Raw genomic sequence first — 27,935 nt, forward strand, 5'->3', positions numbered from 1 at the left:
CATAGCTTCCAGCACCTAAAAAGAAGTGCCTGGCCCTTGACAAAATGTCCTGAATCAAATGCTGAATCAGTAATGTCTAGGTTTGTAGGAAGAGTTAGATGCTATGAGAGAGGTTTGTAAACTGTAATGTCATAACGTAAGTTGTGATTACTTTAGTAATAACTTTGCTTCATTGAGCTGTCCTCTTTTCTTATATACTGAATTGTTTTTACAATCACATTTTAATTTCTTTCATCTTTTCATAATAGCTCAGACTCCATAGTGAAGTACCAAATACGCAGATTACTCAGAATTTCTCATAATTTCCTTCTTGCTTCTTTCTGATACCTTATATGGCACTAAGCAGAACTAAATTAAAACGTTTCACTTCTGCATCTCCAAAGGCCTTTCTTTTAAAATTTTCCAAGAAAGGAGAAGAGCAGGACACAAGCAGGAATATAAAGAAAATTGAAGGTTCGACCTCTGGACCCAGGACTCATATGTTTTCCCGTCACCAGATGGAATAGTGCAATACAGTAGTTCTATGTCCCCTGCTGTCCCTAATTAAAAGATGCCTCCTTTATGGGGAAAAAACTCTGTGCTAGTGATGTTGGAGAGATTGATGCTGCACGGTGAGTAGACCTCACCCCACTGGGAACATGAAGAGGCACTTCCTGGTTTGCGACTACAGCCCTTATTTAAATAGCCTAGCAGTTTCATTCAATCAGCAAGCATGTCTTGAGTGCCTACTGTAAACCAGGCACTCTAGACACTGAAGATAGAGCATGAAAAAGACTTACCAGCTCTCTGCCCTTACGGAGTTTACATTGTAGTGGGGAGTGGGGAGAGGACAGTAGGAGGAGACAAACTATAACAAAGAAATCAAGAATGGAGAAAAACATTAGAGAGTGATAAGGGTAATGCAGAGAATTATAGCAAGTGGCTGCCTCTCACCTCTAACTCAGGGGAGTCAGAGCTCTTGCTTTAATATTCATCATCTGCTGTATGCTAGATAGGTGTGTATAACATCCACATCAACGCCACACTATTGGGAATTGCTCATCAGAACAGCTAATAATAACAGCTAACAGAATAAGCTTCTCATGTTCTTTCCTCTTGCAGCAGACCTGCTGCAGCTCCAGAGAAGCCATTGGGTATCTTGACCAAAGCAGGCTGGGCTCATACCCTGTAGTATGACTGCCAATGGCCTAGAAGGAGAGGGCATTGTTTCTACCATCGGGCAGTTAGTCGTGCACTGCCTTCTCAAGTGTCTTCTGTTGTTGCCCAATCTGTTATTTAAAGCACACACTTTCACTTTAAAGTTAATATACTTTGTATTTTATCTCCTTAACTGTATTGAAAACCAAGAGAGTATTTTATTCACCCTTAAATACCCAATACCTATTATTACCTGGACCATGATAGGTATCCAATAAATGTTTACTGAGTAGATGTATTTGATTTTAAGATGAACATACAAAAGAATTAAGTCACAGTAAAAGGAAGTTTTGGTACAGCACCAAGATAAATAACACATGTAGAAAGCTGTAGGAACTCATAGGATAGAAGACAGGAAAGGCCTGGAAGAGGTGAACTTGAGCTGGAAACTGAAGGATTTGTAGTGTCAGAAGGGACAGAAGGGGCGAGAAGGGCATTCCTGGTGACAGAAGTCATGTGAACAAAGGCAGTTGTCCCCATTGGGGACAGTGGGGAGAGTGACTTCACAGGGCAGAGGAATCCGCTTGGAGAGCAGTGGGTGGTAGGAACAGTTGAGTACCTCTGGGTCAGATGAAGAAGAGACATAAATTTCTGGTGGAAACTCTTGTAGTTGATGCAAAGTCACCAGACGTCTTCAGGAGAAGGTAAGAGCAGGGTTTTAGAAGGGAATCCGTAAAACTCTTGTCAGGGGGTACACTGTCACACTCAAGTAGGAGACTCAAAGTGGGAAGACCTGGTGTGAAAAGGGAGCTTGAGGAAGTAGCACAGGATTAGAAACAATTCCTTTAGAAAATCAGAGGATAGCGCTAAATTATTGCACTATTCTCTGCACTATAGTGACCAAAAAACACTATGACTTAAATTTCTCTATCTACTATTTCCCATGCCTGCTAATAATGTAGCCTAGAAAAGTTTCACTTCCCTGACTGCCCCTTTCAAGATCTCAAGGTTGGTTCTTCCGGGTTTCCTTTCCTATGCATTTGACTTTCCATCAGTTTCACTTACTACTTTACAGATGCTCTAATTGACTCCTTATGTAACACTTCATTCAACAGGTAGCTGTATTATATATAAATGTGGAGGATACAAAAATAAGATATGGCCCCTTTTCTCCAGGAGCTCACTATCGAGGGCTGACTGTGATTTGGTTTACTTAATAATCATGAAGGAAGACTTCATCATGGAAAACCAAATAAAGCTACATTGAAATTTTCTAAGAAAAAAATCTAACATTACTTGAAAACCAGTAGAGTACAAGGAAGTAGGATTTCAGAATATGCTTCCTCCTCGTCAGCTATGTGAACTTTGTCTATCCCTACTTTAAGTGATTAAAGCCTGTAAAATTCAGTATGGCCTGGTATATTAGATGCTTTTAAATATGGTATAAAATTTTTATTACAGAAAATTTCACACACATACAAAAGTAAAGAGAATAGTCTAATGAACTCTCCTATATACTCGTCACTCAGGAATTTTTCATCCTTGGGCAGGCTTACTTCATTTACACCCCAGTCACTCCTCTATGCCAAGATTATTTTGAAGCAAATGCCCGACATCATATCATTTTATATCATCTCCTTTGTAAATATTTTAATGTATCTCTAAAAGGTAAGGAGATATATATATATTATATATATATATTAGGAGGAATAATAATATTGTAGTCATATATTATTCCTCCTAAAATATTTTACAATAATCTCTTAACATCATATCCAATATATCGCCAGTTTTCAAATGTTTCCAGTTTCCTCCAAGCTGCATTTTCCTCCACAGTTTTCTTGTGTAAAGCAGGATTCCAGTAAGGGTCAAACAATGCAATCGGTGGATGTGGTCGATGTCTCGACTAGAAGTCTCTTCTAATCCATGGGTTCCACCTTCATTTTTCTTCTTTCTGCTGCTTGTTTGTTACAGAAACCAAGTAATTTGTCCCATGGGATTTCCCATAGTCTGGATTTAGGTAATTCCTTTTCTATGGAATCATTTAACATGTTCCCACTCTCTTATATTTCTGTTAATTGGTAGTTAACTCTAGAGGCTTGATCTGATTCAGGTTTGATTATTTTTTTTTAACTTTCGGGGGCAAGAATACTTCTTAGGTATCGATGTTTATTTCCGTTATGAGTGATGTCTAGTTTTCTCTCTTTTTATGATATTAACTGTCATTGAAGATTATTGCCGAGATCTATTATTTCATTGGGGGTTGCAAAATGGTAACTTTGATTATTAGTTGAAATAATTCTATAAAATGAACTCTCCCCCCATTGACTATCTGGTCGCTCAGAGGTACTTTTGTGTAAGAAAAGTAGGATATATGTTTCATTCTTTCCCTTTATTTACCTATTTTTAAAATTATTAGTTGATTCCCTAGTACCCTCCAAAGATAACTGATTGGGTTAATTTTTACTATCATAATTTACTAATGGATTTAAAAAATATAGATGTGCTTCATTCTGTTGTAGTAATTATGCTTATTAATGCTCAAAATTGTCCTATTTTTGGCCAATGAGAGCCTCTTTAAACTGGTTCCTGAGTTCTTTTGAAATGCCCTTGTAGTCACTGATAGTGTCCTAGCTTTCTGATGTGACAGTGTTCCAGGCTATCTTGTGTATTTCCTGCCCCAGATGGAATCAGCTATTTCTCCAAAGAGCTCCACTTTCTTCTACTAGGTCACTGTATTTAGAGACCACAGTCTGAACACTAAGTATGCTTATTGCTACTGGGTTGGTCATTGTTTCTAAGTCTTTTTAGCGGATAGAACTAGAATTTCTTTTTCTCTTAAGAAAAAAGATATTGTGGGGACTTCCCTGGTGGTGCAATGGTTAAGAATCCGCCTGCCAATGCAGGGGACACGGGTTCAAGCCCTGGCCCGGGAAGATCCCACATGCCGCAGAGCAACTAAGCCCGTGTGTCACAACTACTGAGCCTGCGCTCTAGAGCCCACGAGCTACAACTACTGAGCCTGCGAGCCACAACTACTGAAGCCCGTGTGCCTAGAGCCCATGCTCTGCAGCAAGAGAAGCCACCGCAATGAGAAGCCCACACACCACAACGAAGACCCAACGCAGCAAAAAAAAATAATAAATAAATTAATTAATTTTTTTAAAAAGGTATTGTGAATTATATATTTCCAGTTCAGGTTGAGGACTCCAAAGCTGCGCTTTACCTCACTGGTGTCATGTTTGTGTCTCCTTCTTCCTTTGCCAGAAATCCTGGTTCTTAGTGCAACAGCATAACCACTGACTTGCTTTCTCCCACAGCACACACAGTAGTCTCAGAATAACAACACCACACAACCAACAACAGCGTGATTATTGAAAATGGTTTGTTTATTGCAGGTTCTTTTTATGTCTTTAGGATATGTTATATATTCCACTAGAGATGTACACATTTCTGTTAACCTATAATGCAAGTTACCCTGAATGAAATATCATTTCCATCTTTCATATTTTTGTCTTAAATTCCAAAACTACTGATTTCTAAAATGTTTAAATGCTTATTTATAATTTTTCTTTATAAAGCGAGAAAAAGTTTACAGATAGGGATAGTTGTAAGACTTATTAGAATAATTACCTTGGAGTGTCATAGTTGGATCCTCAACACATACGTTGCCTGTTCTTTCTTATTAGATCTGACTCAGACAATTTCATTCATTCATTCATTCATTCATTCAAGAAATATCTAGTAAGTACTACATGACATTCAGACAAGGGGAATAAAGAGGGAATTTAATATGTGTTGAGTGTCTTTTGTATGTCAGGTATTATTTTAGCTGCTTTACATACATTATCTTATATAATTTTATAAGAACCTTTTAAAGCATACATTAGTAGTCTGTAACCAATTTTCAGATGAGTCAGTTGGAGCTCAGGGAGTTTCCTTTGTCCAAAGTCGCAAAGATATTAAGTGGAAAAGCCAGAATTAACATATAGGCCTGTTTTAGTCCAATGTCATATACAAGGTTCACTCTCTACCCTCAAGGAGTTAATGGAGGGTTTAGACACAGGAAGAACAAAGCACAATAGGAGTTCAAGCAAGAGAGGAATTAAAATCATGGGGCATCAAAAGAGAGGTGGCATTTCACCTGATTTTCCAGAAAGAATAGAATTTTGTTGGATGGAGAGGGACTGCATTGCACGTGAAAAGATGGGGATACACAAAATTGCATAGGCAAGAAAGTTCAACAGGTTCTTGAAATGATGAGTAGTCTGGTTTGGCCAAAGTTTAGTTTAATATAGGGAAATAGAGCTAAAACTGAAAAGGTCCCTTGGGACGCCAGTTGGACCCTGAATGCGATTCAAAGAATTTGGGACAGCCAGAAACTTTTGAAAGTTTTCAACAGGAGTGAGACATGATGGGGCTCAATCCCAGCCACTGAGTAGGCGCCATCTAACCCACAGCATCCTCCTTTGAGAGACTCAAAACAAAAACCAGTTTTATAGATCTGCACATCTCATGGGTTGGTCTGCATGTCTTCTAGCAATTTCTTGCTAAAATTGCACTTTTTTGGATGTTTTGCTACTTGACGTTTTGCCAAATTAAACCGTACAGTTGGAGAGACTCGGAATAGTCCCATAAGATATTGAACTGTGATTGGCAGGGGTTGCTGGAGTTCTCAGATATTAACAATGAAGTCTTACTGTAATTGGACATAATCTGCTTGTTGAACCTTCTTTGAGTCAAAGAAGTCTTCAAGTATTGTGACAACTCATCAATTTCTTACAAGAACTCTACTAAAAATATGCTTATCAATTTAATTAATAAGCATATGATTATGGAAACAACAGGAAAAGCATCACAATTCAAGAGATTTTGGTAAAATTGAGTTCTGATTGGGTAAGGACTTTTTACTATAGAAATGAGTTACATCTCAATTGTGTACAATAGACTCCTTAGTCTGGGTACTTTCATTGGCTTAAGATCCTTCCTTTGCTCAGTATTAAAGTTCAAAAATGACCACTTAACCTGATATTCTTGTACATTCCCCTCATGGGAATTTCTAACACAGTGAATTAAGTCTCCCTATTATCTCGTTTTTATAAGAGAGTGTGAGATTGCATAATTCATGGTAACTAAACTTTCTTTTACAGTATGACATTTGCTATCTTAATTGTCCTTCCAGTTCGTAATGCGTAAATCAAATATGGTTGAGCTCTGTGAAATCTATTAGTTGTGGATCGTTTGTGATCTGGCAAGCTGTTGCCTATAATAGGACTAGTTATGAAGTATGTCCTCAGTATTCTTTCCTTTCTCCCTTCCTTCCTCCCTACTCCCTCCCTTCTCCCTCCTTCCTCCCTTCCCCTTCCTTCCTCTCTCCCTCTGTCCCTCCTTCTCCTTCTCCTTCTTCTTCATCTTCTTTCTGCTTCTTTCTTTCTTTCTCTTTCTTCCTTTCTTTCTCTTTTTCTTTTCTTTCTTTCTTTCTTTCTTTCTTTCTTTCTTTCTTTCTTTCTTTCTTTCTTTCTTTTTCTTTCTTTCTTTCTTTTTCTTTCCTTCCTTCCTTCCTTCCTCCCACCCTCCCTCCCCCTTTCTCTTTCTTTCTTTCCTTTCTCTCTCCCTTCCTTCCTTCCTTTCCTCCTTTCTTTCTTTCTTTTTTTTTTTATGCACTTCTTTCTAATTGTATTTCAAGTTCTTTCTAAAACAAAGCCTTTGGATACCCCAGGGTCAATATGCCCCTGGGCTTGGTCCACTGCTGTCTTGTATTCATGTGTGGGTATTCATTTGTTCACCAACATTAAATCCCAGGATAGGTGTGATAAAACATGACTCCCTCCTCCATGGCACAAGTCCTTTGCTGGTTTCAGAGGTGGACTGCAGTCTTTGCAGAAAACACACAGGAACGTTTTCTTGGAACTGAAGTGGGATGAAAAGTGCCTGCCCTGAACATCACCATCTTTTCCCTGACCCTTCCCCTCCAGTTTCTGAAGATATAGCAGAAAATAATCTTCCTTGAACATACTGGATAACAATTCCATGAAACAAAAACACATGCTTCCAATGCACTGTGCTTTCAGATATGTTGGTTTTAGTTCAGCTGCTGGATGAGCTGATTGATGCGTTCACCTTGATAGCCAGGTGAGCCCACTTCCTTGACGAAGCCCACTCTATTCTTGGTAGCATGACGGGCCACTGAGAGTTGGAAAGGGCGCAAGAATCCTGAGATCACCTGAAAATTCTTCCCCAGGAAGGCAATTTCGTGAATGAGGTCTTCCAAGCAAATGACACCAAACTTCCCCAGGTGCTCCTCAATGACTGTGTTGTCTGTCAGAGGGATGATTTTATTCTTGACCTTGGCTTGTCCATGTTTCAAGATGAGTTCCCGAACAGACTTCAGATTTGGAAATCCCCAGGTCACATAAGTTTCCACTATACAAAGCATTTTTATGGTTTGAGGGGTTATTTGCATAAAGACACCACTGAAAATCTTATTCAGGCGAAGTCTTGCAATGGTCCTCTGCACCAGTAAACTCACCCCATTAATCCTTTCGATGCGTACAACAAAGGCCAAGGAATGTTTATCTGGCACTTCCAAGCCGTGAGGTTTCACTTCTAGTCATCTGAGTCGCACCCTGTCACGTAGTTGCCTCCAGGAATCATGTAGGAACCATTCTAGTCGCTTAAACTTGATTTCTTTTCCTTTCCTCTGCTCCTTCCTTTGCAAAAGCACCTGCTTTGCCTGGGTGGCTTTCAGGCCCTGATAAGCCTTCCTCTTTTTCAGGAGATTTTTCTGAAACCAAAGGGATCTTTTTTCTTGGCTCTTCCTCGGACATCCTTCCAACTCTCTCTCTTTCTTTCTTTCTTTCTCTCTTTCTTTCTTTCTTTCCTCCCTTCCTTCCTTCCTTCCTTCCTTCCTTCCTTCCTTCCTTCCTTCCTTCCTTCTTTCTTGTTGTAATGGCTGAAATAGTCTCCTGAAAATTGAGAGGACAGAATCCTAGGTAGAGATAGGCATGGCTTTCATCAGTACCCAAAACTACCCAGTTATGGAAGGTTTAAACCTAAGTGGAAATGTTTGCTGGACACATCTATACAAAATCCACATTTTTTGCAGAAATAGTTTATTAAGTATCATTGATGCCTTATTTAAAGAATGAAGGTACTCATAGATATCATTTTACTATATTTAGTCAACACTGTAGTGCAAAGCACAGATGGAGGGGTCAGTGATTCCACACTCACTATTCCTGACAGAAGATTTTGTCTGAGATAACTGTAGTCATTTGGCATGTTAGCTTCAATTGCTGTAATTTCTCATCTTGTATTGGTGTAGACCCAGATACGTGTTCAGGTTACACTTGTGGTTCACACCCTTGACTGAACTTTAAAATCACCTGGGGGCTTCTAAAAATATATCAGCACTGGCACCCCACCTCCAAAGATTCAGATTTAACTGGTCTGGCTGCAGGGTCACAACAGTTGCACAAGTTCAGGGAGTACATTTACCATAGAACATATTCATGCCTCAGGGCCCGCAACCTCCCAGAGCACAAGTCCATTGCGTTCCGTGTGAAAGGTGCCTGCTGTACTTGTGCAAACTTGGGGCCAGAGGGAGGGCTTGAGCACACCCGGTTTTAGAAGCCCCCCAGGAGATTGCAATATACAGCCAGACTTGAAAACCATTTTGAGGTAAAACATAACCTAGATGTTAAGAGCATGGATTTAGGAGTCAAGCAGAAATGGATTCAAAATCTTGCTCTACTACTCTCTAGCTGTGTGACCTTAAGAAAGTCATTTAACCTCTCGGAACTTCAATTTCTTCATAAATGAAAGGGTGATACCCGCCTTGTGTGATTATATTCAAGAAAAAATAAAGACAATCTGAGTGAAATGCTTGGCACAAAGTTAACTCTCAAGAAGCCACTGTTATTATTTCAGTTATTAAAGCATAATTTCTGTGTTAGTCCAGACTCCTTCAGTACTAAGTGACAGAAATCTAACTCAGACGACCTGGAGCAAAAATGGAGAATCTGAGCAAGCCACAGGAAGAGTAGGGCTGGATCTGGTCTTACGGACTCCAGCAATTGGATGCTGTTAGGACACATACTCTCCGTCTCTGGTGCTTATTCCACCTTCTTGGTGCCTTCATTCTCTCAAGCCAGCTGTCCCCTTAGAGGCTGAACTATGGCCTTATGCAGCTCAAAACTCAAGACTTACATCTTTACATCCTGTTAAGCACAGAAGAGCCAAGCAATTCATCAAATCCAACTCAGTTGGGAAAATCACAGTGGCCCAGCCTGGCTCCTTTGTTCATCCCTGTTGTCAAGGTGTGTAATCCTTAAAGTGGGGAGAAGTGGTGATGTGCAGATGAACACAGTAACTATCTTTATTTTCACTGTTGAGACCTGATTCAAAATATATAAAATACATAAAACCTCTGCCATCTAGGATCTATTAGCTGATAAGGAAGGACAGCAGTGAAGTCCCAGAAGCAATTTTTAAAAATACCCTGAATTTATAATACCTATTCTCTCAGCTCTTCATGACCTAAGATGAGTTCAGGGCAAGAAAAGCATTTGTTAGACTTTTCTGGCACAGTTTACCTGAGACACACAGGTGACCAGGCAGATGCGGAGCTGGATAAGTTGATGCCACACTCCCAGCAATCCGCATGATTGAACACCTGAAGTGTTCTCTCCTGCCACCTCCACCCCATGGTCTCTCCTTACCTCTACAAATGGGAAAACTTAGGAGACTTACTTATAGGAACACACTCTACAGATACACTGTGTATTTATCCAAGAAGAAGGCAATGAGGAAGAACGTCACTAAAGACTCAGAGACATCCTTTAACATTTGAATTGTTCTGACCACTTACGTAACATTTGTCTTAGAGAAGCAGCAAGTGTCATAAAAGAGGAACAGGCTTCATAGTTTTATAGCAGTGTGGTTTTGACAAGTCATTTAACTTCTCTGAGCTTCAGTTTCCTGATCTGTGAAATGAGGGCAATAATATTCCACAGGACTATTGTGAGAATTGAATGTATTTGATAAGTGATAATGTATTTGAAAGTCAATTGCACTCTACACAGTTGATCTTCAATAAGTGGTTTCAGTGTTTGGGGGTTAGTTTTGTATTTTAAAAAATTACCGAAGAGGCCTTGCTATGAACATGCTTTCGTGTATTTAGACCCAGTAGAGAGGGTGACTGGGCATATGGTTGAATATTCTAGGAAATACTGCAAAAGATGCATGAGTATCACTGCTGCTCACTGACCTTTGGGTCTTAGCATGTTACTTTGTGGTTACATAAATGAGTGACGAAACTGCTGGCATTCACTTCAAGTGACCCTGATACTTTACTGGTTCAGCGGCATTATTTAGGAAAGCACATGACTCACTTCATTCCGACATGGTGAACACTGCAGAGAAGAAAGCAAAGAAGAAAAAAGTCAAATGTTAATACCATTAGTAGCTCTTCTATGTCAAATGATGCTTCTGGGATTTTGAGGCCTCTTTACAGTTCCTATTCAGCCAAAGTAAATTGGTTATGGGTGAATAAGAGTTGGTGGGAGGATTATATAAGTGAATGTGTAAAAGCCAACTGGCTCGTGGCCAAGGACACAGATGGCACTCTCATTGACTCTCTTGGACAACATCAAGCTCTAGATTCTGTGCTGTGGACTGACTAGGTATTCTCTGTTGGCAAGGAACCTCATCCCAGACAGTGATATTCAGATAGTACGCATCAAAAATATATATAGTAGGCATCTTCTCTGACCTAAAAATGGGGCAATTACCTTTCTAAGCTTATTCTAGTGTTAAGACTCCATAACCTAAAGCCCATATTTTTCCAGAAGTGAAAATTGCTTTTGATATAAAGCAGAGATGATTCAAATGAAGGAGAATGAGATTACCTCTGCCTTTTAGGAGCAAGAGATTAAATAGCACAGAATTGCCTATATCAAACAAACATGAGTAAAGGCCAGCTATGAATTTTAAATTGTTCAAAAGATTGTTACTTTGACATGACTAAAATGTAGGGAGCAAATTGATGAGAATATGTCAGCAGTGAAGGAATGTATTTTCTTAATATTTTTTAACATCCGGTCTTGGTACAATTTTATTTCAATTTCTGCTAATACAACCACATAAATGCCTGATTTAAGTCATTTAAGTATCCCGTGGCAACATGATCTTGTGCTTCTCTCTTTCATTTCCTTCCTGTCCCTCCCCTTCTTTTTTCTTGAGAGAATCAGGAAGAGGTTTCCTATTTCTCAACTCTTGAATCTGTTTATGAAAATTGGAACTAAACAGTTTAGCACAATTAAGCAGGATGCCTCATTCATCAAACCTTCATTTTTCTAAGACTCCCAGCCTGTCAGTCACCAAAAAGCGTGTGTTAAGTGGAAGCTGTGCTTCTACTCTGTTGGCATGCCACATCTGTTGACAATTACAGAGGCACATATGATGCCATTCCTGTCATGGCATGTGCTTCCTTGTGCCTCGGGTCACAGGCCTTCAGGGACATTTACAAAGTGTGTCCTGGAACTAAAGAGTTTAATTTTGCCTGCTAATGTGTTTATGTATCTTGTAAAGGAACTAATCATTCCCTTTTGCTTTCCCTTATTATGGGGTGTGTGTGTGTGTGTGTGTGCATGTGTGTGTCTGCACCAGAAAAGAACCATGCCATATAATAAGCATAAAGACCTTTTTCTCATACCCACCAACCTTTCTTGTAAACCGCTGCTTTTATTTTTTTTAATTCTGTTGTCAAATAGCATATTTCTTGGCTTTTCTTGGATTTTATCTATTTTTTGAATACTACTGAATTCTGATTTCATATTTAGTCAAGATTTGGATCATATTTTTTAAAAATATAATCCATGTAATTATAAGTCACTGGGACGCCCTCTGGAGTTATGCTTTCTTTCTTTTGGATCTCTAATTGACCTGTGAGCATATAGCTTTTTTCATTCTATAAGCCATATTATTCAGGAAGTATCTAGAACCTAAAAGAGTGGAGCTGAATTTACAAGTCATCTATCTAGGTATTTTATTACTCTAAGCTTAGTACCTAGAATATTTGGCGATGTCCAAAGTATTGACCTTTTTTCCTGCTTTTATTCAAATATTTAGCACTGGGTATGCATGACTATAGGAATACTAATTTTTTTTTTTCATTTAAAGGAGAGGTACTGCTTTTGGATATTGTGAGTACCTCATTAATATTATGAACAATTAAATGAATTCTAGTAGAAGAGCTACCTGAAAGAGAGCTAGAAGATAAAGAAGTTCAGACTGAGTTTAAAGCCAATGGTAGTTTCATCCATGGTGGTTAATGGTGTTTCTTAATCTTTAAATATCAAATGTGTTGTAATGCTTAATTATCCTTAATATCTAAATGAATTACCACCGTATTGGAGAAGAGTGGAAGTGACCTACAGATTCTTTAGTGCTTATTGAAGAGGAGCAGCTTGAAGAGTTTTGAGAATTCTACAGAAGAGAGGAAGCTGTTAGATCCAAGGTACCACCTTCTTCAAATGGGGAAAACAGGATGCACGAGCGTGCCTCTTCTCCAACATTAAGTTTTGCATCGGTTTGCTATTAAACTCAAGGATTTGTGAAGGAAGCAATTCTAATTGCTTGGCACTTAAAAAACTTGCTCTGTTAGAAGTATTTTGAAAACTTGATTGCATTTTGAGTCACGCAAATTTACCTGGAATAAATTTTTGCTGTACACCTAAATAATCTGCCATTTAAATGCAACTATAGAATTCTCAGAGGGGAAAAGGAAGCTAATATTTATTGAGGATCTACAAGATATTACATTCATTGTTTTATCTTCTCTTAACATCCATGAGTAGATATTGCTGTTTCTGTTTTACCGATGAGGAAACAAGCTAAGACTGCCTAGGAGCATTTTCCTAACTAGCACGAAGTGTAGTACAATCTGAAACCAGCTCTGTATGATTGCAAAACCTGTTTTCCTTCTCTGCTATCTTCACATCCCTGAGATTTTTTTGAAAACAGTGAAGAGTGGCAGCTTCTTATTTCATGTAGGCTTTACGATCAGTGCAGCCGGATTTGCCAAAGACACACACCCAGCCTCACACCTGCAAATCAACTTGAGGACTGATTGATCTGGATTTGAGCCTGAATTATACCATATATCAAATAATGCTATATTCTGTCTCTAGTTTCTGCTTTGTAGCCACCTTAAAACGTCTCAAAACTCACATTGTCCCAGGGGAATACTAAAAACGTTGTCTTATGTGAATTAAGTATATGCTGTGCTGTTTCATATTAATTAAATTCATGGCACCTAAATTAAGAATCCTTCAGGTTGGCTCTTGAAGTGTGCTCTATCTCTGGTGTGAGAAGATCCCATTTTGAGATGTTTCTACACAAAAGGAAAGAAAGCGGCCAACATTTATTGTTTCGAGCCCTTTTAACTATATCCCCAGACCTAAGAGGAATCTAGTTTCTATGGAAGTTTTTTTTTCTTTTTTTTTAACATCTTTATTGGAGTATAATCGCTTTACAATGGTGTGTTAGTTTCTGCTGTATAACAAAGTGAATCAGCTACACATATACATATATCCCCATATCCCCTCCCTCCTGCGTCTCCCTCCCACCCTCCCTATCCCACCCTTCCAGGTGGTCACAAAGCACCGAGCTGATCTCCCTGTGCTAGGTGGCTGCTTCCCACTAGCTATCTATTTTACATTTGGTAGTGTATATATGTCCATGCCACTCTCTCACTTCATCCCAGCTTACCCTTCCCCCTCCCCGTGTCCTCAAGTCTATTCTCTAGTAGGTCTGCGTCTTTATTCCTGTCCTGCCCCTAGGTTCTTCAGAACCATTTTTTTTTCTTTTTTTTCTTAGATTCCATATATATGTGTTAGCATATGGTATTTATTTTTCTCTTTCTGACTTACTTCACTCTGTATGACAGACTCTAGGTTCAGCAACCTCACTACAAATAACTCAATTTTGTTTCTTTTTATAGCTGGGTAATATTTCATTGTATATATGTGCCACATCTTCTTTATTCATTCATCTGTTGATGGACACTTAGCTTGCTTCCATGTCCTAGCTATTGTAAATAGAGCTGCAATGAACATTGTGATACATGACACTTTTTGAATTATGGTTTTCTCAGGGTATATGTCCAGTAGTGGGATTGCTGGGTCGTATGGTAGTTCTATTTTCAGTTTTTTAAGGAACCTCCATACTGTTCTCCATAGTGACTGTATCAAGTTACATTCCCACCAACAGCGCAAGAGGGTCCCATTTTCTCCACACCCTCTCCAGCATTTATTGTTTGTAGATTTTTTGATGATAGCCATTCTGACTGGTGTGAGATGATACCTCATTGTAGTTTTGATTTGCATTTCTCTAATGATTAGTGATGTTGAGCATCATTTGATATGTTTATTGGCAGCTGTATATCTTCTTTGGAGAAATGTCTATTTAGGTCTTCTGCCCATTTTTGGATTGGGTTGTTTGTTTTTTTGATATTGAGCTGCATGAGCTGCTTGTAAATTTTGGAGATTAATCTTTGTCAGTTGCTTCATTTGCAAATATTTTCTCCCATTCTAAGGGTTGTCTTTTCATCTTGTGTATGGTTTCCTTTGCTGTGCAAAAGCTTTTAAGATTCATTAGGTCCCATCTGTTTATTTTTGTTTTTATTTCCATTTCTCTAGGAGGTGGGTCAAAAAGGATCTTGCTGTGATGTATGTCATAGAGTGTTCTGCCTATGTTTTCCTCTAAGAGTTTGATAGTGTCTGGCCTTACATTTAGGTCTTTAATCCATTTTGAGTTTATTTTTGTGTATGGTGTTAGGGAGTGTTCTAATTTCATTCTTTTACATGTAGCTGTCCAGTTTTCCCAGCACCACTTATTGAAGAGGCTGTCTTTTCTCCATTGTATCTTCTGGCCTCTTTTATCAAAGATAAGGTGACCATATGTGTGTGGGTTTATCTCTGGGCTTTCTATCCTGTTCCATTTATCTATATTTCTTTTTGTGCCAGTATCATACTGTCTTGATTACTGTAGCTTTGTAGTATAGTCTGAAGTCTGGGAGCCTGATTCCTCCAGCTCTCTTTTTCTCTAGCAAGATTGCTTTGGCTATACAGGATCTTTTGTGTTTCCATACAAATTGTGAAATATTTTGTTCTAGTTCTGTGAAAAATGCCATTGGTAGTTTGATAGGGATTGCATTGAATCTGTAGATTGCTTTGGATAGTATAGTCATTTTCACAATGTTGATTCTTCTGGTCCAAGAACATGATATAGCTCTCCATCTGTTTGTATCATCTTTAATTTCTTTCATCAGTGTCTTATAGTTTTCTGCATACAGGTCTTTTGTCTCCTTAGGTAGGTTTATTCCTAGGTATTTTATTCTTTTTGTTGCAATGGTAAATAGGAGTGTTTCCTTAATTTCTCTTTCAGATTTTTCATCATTAGTGTATAGGAATGCAAGAGACTTCTGTGCATTAATTTTGTATCCTGCTACTTTACCAAATTCATTGATTAGCTCTAGTAGTTTTCTGGTAGCATCTTTAGGATTCTCTATGGATAGTATCATGTCATCTGCAAACAGTGACAGCTTTATTTCTCTTTTCCGATTTGGATTCCTTTTATTTCTTTTTCTTCTCTGATTGCCATGGCTAAAACTTCCAAAAGTATTTTGAATAATGGTGGTGAGAGTGGGCAACCTTGTCTTGTTGCTGATCTTTGAGGAAATGGTTTCAGTTTTTCACCATTGAGAATGATGTTGGCTGTGGGTTTGTCATATATGGCCTGTATTTTGTTGAGATAAGTTCCCTCTATGCCTACTTTCTAGAGGGTTTTTATCGTAAATCGGTGTTGAATTTTGTCAAAAGCTTTTTCTGCATCTATTGAAATGATCATATGCTTTTTCTCCTTCAGTTTGTTAACATGGTGTATCACATTGATTGATTTGCATATATTGAAGAATCCTTGCATTCCTGGGATAAACCCCACTTGATCATGGTATGTGATGCTTTTAATGTGCTGTTGGATTCTGTTTGCTAGCATTTTGTTGAGGGCTTTTGCATCTATGTTCATCAGTGATATTGGCCTGTAGTTTTCTTTCTTTGTGACATCTTTGTCTGGTTTTGGTATCAGGGTGATGGTGGCCTCATAGAATGAGTTTGGGAGTGTTCCTCCCTCTGCTATATTTTGGAAGAGTTTGAGAAGGATAGGTGTTAGCTCTTCTCTAAATGTTTGATAGAATTCTTCTGTGAAGTGATTTGGTCCTGGGCTTTTGTTTGTTGGAAGATTTTTAATCACAGTCTCAATTTCAGTGCTTGTGATTGGTCTGTTTATATTTTCTATATCTTCCTGGTTCAGTCTTGGAAAGTTGTGCTTTTCTAAAAATGTGTCAGTTTCTTCCAGGTTGTCCATTTTATTGGCATATAGTTGCTTGTAGTAATCTCTCATGATCCTTTGTATTTCTGCAGTGTCAGTTGTTACTTCTCCTTTTTCATTTCTAATTCTATTGATTTGAGCCTTCTCCCTTTTTTTCTTGATGAGTCTGGCTAATGGTTTATCAATTTTGTGTATCTTCTCAAAGAACCAGCTTTTAGTTTTATTGATCTTTGCTATTGTTTCCTTCATTTCTTTTTCATTTATTTCTGATCCGATCTTTATGATTTCTTTCCTTCTGCTAACTTTGGGGGTTTTTTGTTCTTCTTTCTCTAATTGCTTTAGGTGTAAGGTTAGGTTGTTTATTTTAGATATTTCTTGTTTCTTGAGATAGTATTGTATTGCTATAAACTTCCCTCTTAGAATTCCTTTGCTGCATCCCATAGGTTTTGGGTCGTTGTGTTTTCATTGTCATTTGTTTCTATGTATATTTTGATTTCCTCTTTGATTTCTTCAGTGATCTCTTGGTTATTTAGTATTGTGTTGTTTAGCCTCCATCTGTTTGTATTTTTTACAGGGTTTTTCCTGTAATTGATATCTAGTCTCATAGCATTGTGGTCAGAAAAGACACTTGATACGATTTCAATTTTCTTAAAATTACCAAGGCTTGATTTGTGACCCAAGATATGATCTATCCTGGAGAATGTTCCATGAACACTTGAGAAGAAAGTGTATTCTGTTGTTTTTGGATGGAATGTCCTATAAATATCACTTAAGTCCATCTTGTTTAATGTATCATTTAAAGCTTGTGTTTCCTTCTTTATTTTCATTTTGGATGATCTGTCCATTGGTGAAAGTGGGTGTTAAAGTCCCCTACTATGATTGTGTTACTGTCGATTTCCCCTTTTATGACAGTTAGTATTTGCCTTATGTATTGAGGTGCTCCTATGTTGAGTGCATAAATATTTACAATTGTTATATCTTCTTCTTGGATTGATCCCTTGATCATTGTGTAGTATCCTTCTTTGTCTCTTGTAATAGTCTTTATTTTAAAGTCTATTTTGTGTGATATGAGTATCGCTGCTTCAGCTTTCTTTTGATTTCCATTTGCATGGAATATCTTTTTCCATCCCCTCACTTTCAGTCTGTATGTGTCCCTAGGTCTGAAGTGGGTCTCTTGTAGACAGCAAATATACAGGTCTTGTTTTTGTATCCATTCAGCCAGTCTATGTCTTTTGGTTGGAGCATTTAATCCATTTACATTTATGGTAGTTATTGATATGTATGTTCCTATTACCATTTTCTTAATTGTTTTGGGTTTATTACTGTAGGTCTTTTCCTTCTCTTGTGTTTCCTGCCTAGAGAAGTTCCTTTAGCATTTGTTGTAATGCTGGTATGGTGGTGCTGAATTCTGTTAGCTTTTACTTGTCTGTAAAGGTTTTAATTTCTCTGCTGAATATGAAAGACATCCTTGCTGGGTAGAGTAATCTTGGTTGTAGTTTTTTCCCTTTCATCACTTTAAATATGTCCTGCCACTCCCTTCTGGCTTGCAGAGTTTCTGATTAAAGATCAGCTGTTAACCTTATGGGGATTCCCTCGTATGTTATTTGTTTGTTTTTCCCTTGCTGCTTTTAATATTTTTTCTTGTATTTAATTTTTTTTAGCTTGATTAATATGTATCTTGGTGTGTTTCTCCTTCGACTTATCCCGTATGGGACTCTCTGCACTTCCTGGACTTGATTGACTATTTTCTTTCCCATATTAGGGAAGTTTTCAACTATAATATCTTCAAATATTTTCTCAGTCCCTTTCTTTTTCTCTTGTTCTTCTGGGACCCCTATAATTCGAATGTTGGTGCGTTTAATGTTGTCCCAGTGGTCTGTGAGACTGTCCTCAATTCTTTTCATTCTTTTTTCTTTATTCTGCTCTGCTGTAATTATTTCCACTATTTTATCTTCCAGGTCACTTATCCTTTCTTCTGCCTCAGTTATTCTGCTATTGATTCCTTCTGGAGAATTTTTAGTTTCATTTATTGTGTTGTTCATCATTGTTTGTTTGGTCTTTAGTTCTTCTAGGTCCTTGTTAAACATTTCTTGTATTTTCTCCATTCTATTTCCAAGATTTTGGATCACATTACTGTCATTACTCTGAATTCTTTTTCAGGTAGACTGCCTATTTCCTGTTCATTTGTTTGGTCTGGTGGGTTTTTGCCTTCCTCCTTCATCTGCTGTGTGTTTCTCTGTTTTCTTATTTTGCTTAACTTACTGTGTGTGGGGTCTCCTTTTTGCAGGCTGCAGATTTGTAGTTCCTGTTGTTTTTGGTGTCTGCCTCCAGTGGGTAAGGTTGGTTCAGTGGGTTGTGTAGGCTTCCTAGTGGAGGGGACTGGTGCCTTTGTTCTGGTGGATGTGGCCAGATCTTGTCTTTTTGGTGGGCAGGACCACGTCCGGTAGTGTGTTTGGGGATTTCTGTGAACTTATTATGATTTTAGGCAGCCTCTCTGTTAACGGGTGGGGTTGTGTTCCTGTCTTGCTAGTTCTCTGGCATAGATTGTCCAACACTGTAGCTTGCTGGTGGTTGAGTGGAGCTGGATCTTAGCGTTGAGATGGAGATCTCTGGGAGAGCTTTTGCCATTTGATATTATGTGGAGCTGGGACGTCTCTGGTGGACCAATGTCCTGAACTTGGCTCTCCCACCTCAGAGGCACAGACCTGACACCTGGCCGGAGCACCAAGACCCTGTCAGCCACAAAGCTCAGAAGACAAGAAGAAAAAAAGAAAGAAAAATTAAAATAAAATGAAGTTATTAAAATTTAAAAAATTATTAAATATTAAAAAGTAATAAAAAATAAAGAAGAGAGCAACCAAACCAAAAAACAAATCCACCAATGATAACAAGCACTAAAAACTCTACTGAAAAAAAAAACAAAAACAGACAGACAGAACCCTAGGACAAATGGTAAAAGCAAAGCTATACAGACAAAATCACACAAAGAGGCATACACATACACACTCACAAAAACAGAAAAGGGAAAAATATATATATATATCTATATAAAAAAAAAAAGGAAGAGAGCAACCAAATCAATAAACAATTCTACCAATGATAATAAACTGTAAACTCTAAATACTAAAGTAAGATAAACGTAAAACCAGAAACAAATTAGATGCAGAAAGCAAACCCCAATTCTACAGTTGCTCCCACGTCCACTGCCTCAATTTTGGGATGATTCATATCTAATCAGGTATTCCAGAGATGCAGGGTACATCAAGTTGTTTGTGGAGATTTAATCTGCTTCTCCTGAGGCTGCTGGGAGAGATTTCCCTTTCTCTTCTTTGTTCACACAGCTCCTGGGGTTCAGCTTTGGATTTGTCCCCACCTCTGCGTGTAGGTCGCCTGAGGGCGTCTGTTCTTCACTCAGACAGGACGGGGTTAAAGGAGCAGCTGATTAGGGGGCTCTGGCTCACTCAGGCCGGGGGGAGGGAGGGGTACGGAATGCGGAGCGAGCCTGCGGTAGTAGAGGCCAGCATGACATTGCACCAGCCTGAGGTGCGCCGTGCATCCTCCCGGGGAGGTTGTCCCTTTATCATGGGACCCTGGCAGTGGCGGGCTGCACAGGCTCCCGGGAGGGGAGGTGTGGATAGTGACCTGTGTTTGCACACAGGCTTCTTGGTGGTGGCAGCATCAGCCTTAGTGTCTCATGCCCGTCTCTGGGGTCCGCACTGATACCTGTGGCTCGCGCCTGTCTCTGGAGCTCGTTTAAGCTGCACTCTGAATCCCCTTTCCTCGCGCACCATGAAACAAAGAGGCAAGAAAAAGTCTCTTGCCTGTTCGGCAGCTCCAGACCTTTTCCCGGACTCCCTCCCGGCTAGCTGTGGTGCACTAACCCCTTCAGGCTGTGTTCACACCGCCAACCCCAGTCCTCTCCCTGCGATCTGACCGAAGCCCGAGCCTCAGCTCCCAGCCCCTGCCCACCCCAGCGGATGAGCAGACAAGCCTCTCGGGCTGGTGAGTGCTGCTCGGCACCGATCCTCTGTGCGGGAATCTCTCTGCTTTGCCCTCTGCACTCCTGTGGCTGTGCTCTCCTCCGTGGCTCCAAAGCTTCCCCCCGGTGCCCATCCCCTGTCTCTGCCAGTGTCAGGGTTCCTAGTGTGTGGAAACCTTTCCTCCTTCACAGCTCCCTCCCAGAAGTGCAGGTCCCGTCCCTATTCTTTTGTCTCTGTTTTTTTTTCCTTCTTTTGCCCTACCCAGGTACGTGGGGAGTTTTTGCCTTTTGGGAAGTCTGAGGTCTTCTGCAGGCGTTCAGTAGGTGTTCTGTAGGAGTTGTTCCACGTGTAGATGTATTTCTGATGTATTTGTGGGAGGAAGGTGATCTCCATGTCTTACTCCTCCGCCATGTTGAAGCTCTATGGAAGTTTTTAATAAACCTCATTATTTGACAGTTAGTCAAATGTCTTGAATACGACATTCCTTCATTATTTATTTTTCCACTTATGGTTATGTGTTAAGGATCTTTGGATGTTGTTTGCCCCCCAGGTGGTGGTAAATGACCGTGACTGTTAATAGGCTGGCTTCCACAGGCGCTTGTTAACAACTGCCTCATATATTCAACAGGCATTCTGTGTGAAGGGCTGGGAAATTAGATAAGCTGCAAGTCTTTCCACATCTAATATCTATGATAATGGCTGCAAATTACATGGGACAGAAGGAATGGCCTTGCACTGTGAAAAAACGAGAGGGAATCAAGACAGCCTATGGCTCCTGGATTGGGCAGGCAGCTGCCTCTGGAGTACACCTCTCCCGGCGCTGGCTGCTGAGGTCAAGGGCTTTCACCCCTGCCTAACGAGCAGTCCTTCCTCAGCAAGTCTTCACCACCCCCCAACGTGGCAGGCTCTTCTCTTTATTTTAATCTTTTGTTATACTGGTAATTAGCATTATATCTTCAATAGTCAATTAAGAAATCCTAAACAGAACTTTAAATTTTAAAAGCTTTTCCACTAGGAAACCAGTTGCATTAATTTTGTGGACTGGAGGCAAGCTAAATTGGCCAAGTTTGTGCATTCATTACCTCATTCTAATCCTCAATATCACAAATGCAGAAGGCTGTCATTAAATTTGAGAACAGACAAGAACGGGGATTTCTTAATATGAGTGTTGAAAGATTAATTCGAAAAGATCTCACTAAAAAACACAAAAGGTTATTGCTAACATGGGATATTTTATATTCATAGTCTGTACCTGGTTTAAAAAATTCCTATTTGCAGTACCCAATTTAAAAAGAGGTTATACATTTAGAGCACTTTATCAAATTTTAAATTTAAATAGTTATAGTTATTATTTTGTTCTGGTGATATGCAAGCACAGTTTATAAGATAATATTGGAAGCTTCTTTTCTCATCAACGGATATTTGACTTCCAGTTATTAAACATTTTACATCCAAACAGAAGTTAAAAACAAAGAGGAAAAAAAGGGAGAAAATGAGGGGTTTTTTATTTCACCTATTTTCTTCATAATATGACTTCAAAAGAGAAAGTGCTTACTTCTTTAACAATATTTCATACTTTGTGTTTGCCCTAAAAATATTGATGGCAAAGAGGAAGTGGTAGTGATGAAAGCAGTGGTAATAAATTTCAGGTAAGTAGAGTTAATTTATTATTTGCCAAGAAGAGAGTGGGGTAAAAATGTAAATATTTCACCTTTGATCAATGGAATTTTAATTTTATAAATAGCTATATACCTTGATTTATACATCTGTAGCACATTTTAAACATCTGTGCTCAAGATGACCATTTGGGAAAAGGAAGCTAAAAGGTTCCTTGACTTCGCTTCATACCAGTTGTCTGGTTGTCTGTACTGCATTCAGATCCCAAATGAGACCTTTGTAAAGAGAGATTTTACACAGCTTGCTTGCCTTAGTTTAAATTGTGTAACCTAGAGTGGCTTTTTAAAATTTAGTAATTTTAGTGATTTTGCTATGAGTTTTCAAACGTTATACAATTGTGGACGAATTGAAACTTACCGGTTTCAGCAGTGAAAGTGAGAATAATTGAGATTTAAATGCTAAACAGGCTGTTGATCCTCTTAGCTCTGTTACTGCAGGCCCCTCACTCCCTTGTGTTTCCTTTATTAGTTCATGAGAGATTTTTGCATTCAGAACCTAGGGCTTGGTTTAAAAAATGCTGCTTTAGGGTAACAGACTGGTTTGTACCATTATTTTCATCACACTTGGTTAATTTTAGCCATTGATAGCTTAAAAAGCTTGATTAAAACTACTGCATATACAGGAAGAAAAGAAATAGATTGCCTAAAGCATAGCTATAAAATATAAAGTCCAAGCTATGCTTGAAATAACTTTTACAGGTGACCCTTCTATTTAAAAAATAATAATAATATATAATATTAGACTCCCAAGATTCCTAGGCAGCCATTGCTAATAAGAAAATTGCATTGCTTCTATCTACCCTTACTGTATATTTGTTTCTTTTCTGAAAGCACAGGCCTAGAAGCAATTTTAATAATCCAGAATATATCCTAAGTCCCTGCTTCAATCAAGACCAGACCTAAGGCCACAGATTCTGCTAATGTCAAAATAGCTACTAGTTCCCGCTATTACTACAAGGGTCATCCCCCTGCCCCATGAGCATAAGACCAGCAGTTTTGTTATAAGAGGATCTGAAAAACCTCTGGATCCCTTTATGCTGGAGATCTATTTATTTTGTAGCCAATACAAACTAAGAGGGGCCCTTCTGAAATTTTTGCTTGGTGACTCCTGAATGAAATATCTGCCACTTTTTCCTTTTCAACACTATTCCTAATGTGTATTGAACTCAACTTAGGATAGGGGCTGGGGGGGGTGGGTGTTGATCTTTTCTTTAACTTTGAGTGGCTTTTTGCAAACACTTGCTTACCCTGGACCAGTAGTATTCAAACAATGTAATCGAGAAGCTCTTGTAAAGCTTATTAAAAGTGCAGGTTCCTGAGTCCCATACCGGAAACACTATTGTAGTAAGTCTGTGGTGGGATCTCGAATCTTCACTTTTCTTAAGTTCCCCTGATGATTAAGATGTAGGGTATCTGGGAACCATCCTTTGAGGAAGAGGATGGGTTGAGTCCTTACACGTTCAAACAGCAACTACCTATTGTAACCACCTAAGAATTAGATGATCTAGGCAGTGTTTTCCCAGGTTTATTAATGTTATCAGGTTCAGAACCAAAGACTACTTGGCCTGAAAACAGTTTGGTAGCTACTGAGAGGGCTCTGGGATGGGAAGACCTGGGTGAGTTCCAGGGCCCTGTTGATGAAGCTTTGGCAGCGTTGAGCGACTTATTACTATGACTCAGTTTTCTAGTATATGAGGGACGATAATTGTCTTTGCCTTCTACCCACCTAATACCAATGCTCTGACAAATGTTGAGGCACAACTTGTGAAAATCAACTAATTCCTACGTGGTACAGTAGTTACATAAGTAACAGATTTCCAGAAACCAAACACCCATAGAAAACCCAGCATTTTCCTTATGTTTTACAATAATTTCCCTCAGTTTTAGATGATGGTTTGTAAGACTGTTTCCTCAGAGACTTTGCCCATAACTTTCAACTTTACCTTCATCCTGTCTCAATTCATATCTATAAAGATATCGAGATGCCAGATTACATGTCATGTTTCCAAACCATCCTCTAACTGGTACCCTTGGAAATATTACATTTCCCATGCTCAGAACCTAGGAGGTCAACCATATTTGACTCACTGAAAATAGCAAACAGCTGCTGAGCTAGCCTGAGATAATATATGGGATAAAAAGTCAGGTTAAACCACAAAGGCCTTCCCTTCCCAATCATGAGTCAGTGTGTGGGTGCTTCTTTGCAAGACTGCATGCAAAAGAGAAGGAGCTGAGTGAGGGAAATCTCTCAAGTGGTTCTTTAGAATTGGAAATTTTTGAAAGGAAGCATCCTTGCTCCCTCACTAGAGGAACCTCTCTCATTGTTTTACCCACTTCATCCTTTCCAGACATTATGTGCACTTCAGAGCAATGTGCAGCAAGAGTGCCTGTCACCTCTGCTTTGTCAAAGGCCGGGGAGATGCCTGTGGTGGAAAAAGGCGGGTCTATCACTCGTTGCACAGGAACTTTGTTTTAGTCTGGACTTATACAAAACTATGAAGTGGCTTGTTTTGACTCACTTTGTCAGTCATAGAACGCCCTTGTCTGAGGCTGGTGTTCTGTGAGGTTCTTCATGTGTCCAGCAGGAGAACAAGGTGGCCTGGCTTCTTTAACAGCCCTGCCACCTACCTGTAAGTGTCACACCAGTTCCCGGATGTCAGGGGCTGCTTTCTACTTTTTCAGAGCAGATGTCCTGGTAGTATAAAATCAGTTTTAGAGCAGTATGATTTTTTTTTGTCGTGAACATTTCAGGTTCTCTTCATAGGTGCTGGTTTTTTTAAGTTAATCTTCAGCTTTGCCATGGTTTGTTTATAATCAGTTTATCTGTTCTCAAGTTGTTTGTCTCTAGCATTTGGGAACTTATGCGTTTGGGATATTTAGGGACTTAGAAACAGTAAGAAGAGTGAGGAGAGGTTCCTCCCCATGAAGCAGTAGATCAGTAGGGAAATTATAAGGAGGAGCAAGGGGATATAAAATTGTTGCCAAAGTCTACTGAAGTATGGAATAGATGGATGGACAGACGAATGGTTGGATATAAAATATCAGGCCCATCTGAACTCCTTGCCACCCAGATAAGCTGCAATTATCCTGAATACCTCTAAAACCAATCATCAACAAGGTACATGATTCCTCCCATTTTATGATTTCTTTGTTTAGGTATGTACATACATACATATGTATTCCACCTGGTACTGACACATAATACTGAAATCCTGGGCTGCTAAAATTATGAGAAAAACCAGCTAATGTTTCAGGAGGTTTTCTTAACTAAGGGGAAAGTAAGTAGAAAACTGTTTGAACGTGTGGTTTTAATCCCCATTACCTTTGAAATCTGTCAGAAATCTCTTGTCGACTGTGGTTATCCTCAGAATCATAAGGTTTGAAACCTATGAAATGTTCATTTTCATAGAAACATAGAATAGAGTCAGGGTGTTAAAGATTCATTCCTTAAAAAGAAATGACATGGAGGTATTTGTAATGAGGTGGATGGAGTTAGAGTCTGTCATACAGAGTGAAGTAAGTCAGAAAGAGAAAAACAAATACAGTATGCTAACACATATATATGGAATCTAAGGAAAAAAAAAAAAAAAAGGTCATGAAGAACCTAGTGGCAAGATGGGAATAAAGACACAGACCTACTAAAGAATGGACTTGAGGATATGGAGAGGGGGAGGGGTGAGATGTGACAGGGTGAGAGAGTGTCATGGACATATATACACTACCAAATGTAAAATAGATAGCTAGTGGGAAGCAGCCGCATAGCACAGGGAGATCAGCTCGGTGCTTTGTGACCACCTAGAGGGGTGGGATAGGGAGGGTGGGAGGGAGGGAGATGCAAGAGGGAAGAGATATGGGAACATATGTATATGTATAACTGATTCACTTTGTTTTAAAGTAGAAACTAACACACCATTGTAAAGCAATTATACTTCAATAAAGATGTTAAAAAAAAAAAGATTCATTCCTTAAAGACGCAGACGTAGAGAACGGACTTGAAGGCACAGCAGGGGAATGGGAAGCTGGGACGAAGTGAGAGAGTCGCATTGGCATATATACACTACCAAATGTAAAATAGATAGCTAGTGGGAAGCAGCCGCATGGCACAGGGAGATCAGCTTGGTGCTTTGTGACCACCTAGAGGGGTGGGATAGGGAGGGTGGGAGGGAGATGCAAGAGGGAGGCGATATGGGGATATATGTATATGTATAGCTGATTCACTTTGTTGTACAGCAGAAACTAACACAACATTGTAAAGCAATTATACTCCAATAAGGATATTAAAAGAAAAAAGAAAAAAAAAGATGCATTCCTTTTCCAACAGGCGCTTCTTTAGAAACACTCAGTAGAGAGGGATCCTTCCTCAAGAGGTGTGGGAAAGAGCCCAGTGATGCCACATGAGTGGCATCGATAGCCACAGAGGCTGAACTCTCAGTGTTTAGTACCCTGGGCACAGGACAGTGATCCCTCTTCTTTGCTGGATTCTTTGTAAGGGCTGAGCCTACTGAGAGGTTAAACCACCAATCAGAATTTGAAATCTTTAAGGGAAACCATTTGCCTGCAATTTCTTTTCCTTCTCCTTTAAAGCCTTGTCACAGCCAATATCTAGAGCCTGTGGCACCATAAGGTATGAGGCTTCATAAACAAAGGTAGGGAGTGTCCTTGGTAAGCCCCTCCTTCTACTGTTGGGGTATGTGAAAGCCTCCTTGCTCCTTTTTACTTTTCTTTTCTTTTTTCTTGTTTCATATTGAGCATTCTGAAGAGAACACAATTATTCTCTGATAACTCTTATAAAACACTTTTGTGCTTGGCTCTCCAAAGATTAAGAATCGGACACATAATTCTCCATTCATTTCTCAAGTGTCAAGAGAGAATTGAGTTTAAAGGCTCCAATTCCCTTGCAGGTTATCCTGTCGATCTAGATGAATTAGTATTCAACACAGCTTTGGGAAAATCATCTCAGATGATCTGCAGGTTTGCAAATTGTTCAGACTCATAATGAAATCCCAGGCTGAGGAAATCACTAAACAGTTCATGAGCATGAGCTTTTCCCCGGATGTCTGGACATCTTGGATCAATTCTGTCACTGCCTTCTTTTGCCTGCAGACATCCAAGGGCTGCTTGAGAAAGGCACATACACACCAACTTGGTGCCGCTGCAAACTCATGGCCTCCAAGCGTAGCTGGGCCTTCAGTGAGGCCCCCTGCTTCTGCTATGCGTCCTCAGTCACTTCCTCTCCCAAACGGTCTCCACCGACATCCTCGCATTCTCCATCTTCTCCCTCCCTCGCTCAGCAAGGGCGGTCCGTCATCCATCCTTTCCCACTCTCCCTTTTGGATACAACAGGGTATGTGTCTCTCTTCTTATCCATGGCTATGTTCTGGGTCCTGTACCCTTCCACACCCTCAAGCACCTCAAACTGACCATTATAGTTTCTATTCTATAGCTTCAGTCCTTTCTCTTCCTTAAAATGTTTCCCTTCAGAATATAAAATATTCTCAAGTCTTTAGCATTAAAAAAAAAAAAAAATGTAAACGCCTTTACGTGACTCCATGTCCTTCCAGCTCTTTTCTTTGCAGCCAAGCTTGTCTCCTCCCATTCATTCCTTTTCACACTACAGTCTGAATTCCACCTGGGGCAGTCCACCAAGGCTGCCCTTCCCAGGACTCAGTGGTCCTTCTTTTGCCCAAATTGAACACGCCCATGCTAGTCCTTTCCTTACTTGATTTTTCTGAAGCATTGGCACTGTTGAGCA

General features: G+C 39.4%; 1 protein-coding gene, 1 long non-coding RNA gene and 1 pseudogene across 10 annotated transcripts in view; 1 reads left to right on the forward strand and 2 right to left on the reverse strand.

Moving 5' to 3' along the window:
• LOC309646460 overlaps window positions 1–20,019 on the reverse strand; it is a 149,676-nt gene extending 129,657 nt beyond the window's left edge. Inside the window, exon 1 of the long non-coding RNA XR_014255382.1 lies at window positions 19,865–20,019. This is a non-coding gene — a long non-coding RNA (uncharacterized lncRNA). The remainder of the gene's footprint in view (window positions 1–19,864) is intronic.
• CPQ (carboxypeptidase Q) overlaps window positions 1–27,935 on the forward strand; it is a 501,324-nt gene that overhangs the window by 428,390 nt on the left and 44,999 nt on the right. The window contains exon 10 of one of the 8 annotated variants that reach the window (XM_082432730.1): window positions 4,044–4,115. The exons of the other annotated variants lie outside the window; for them this stretch is intronic. Within the exon in view, the coding sequence (XP_082288856.1) occupies window positions 4,044–4,099 (56 nt within the window). The 3' untranslated portion in view covers window positions 4,100–4,115. Of the gene's footprint in view, window positions 1–4,043; window positions 4,116–27,935 lie in introns of those variants that run through there. 8 annotated transcript variants of the gene reach the window in all.
• LOC309646818 (large ribosomal subunit protein uL30 pseudogene) lies at window positions 6,713–13,636 on the reverse strand (annotated as a pseudogene). The gene has a single exon. The product of its transcript is annotated as a large ribosomal subunit protein uL30 pseudogene (transcript).

This window comes from Balaenoptera physalus (genome assembly GCF_965194825.1).
Source record: "Balaenoptera physalus genome assembly, chromosome: 17".
Lineage (NCBI taxonomy): Eukaryota > Metazoa > Chordata > Mammalia > Artiodactyla > Balaenopteridae > Balaenoptera > Balaenoptera physalus.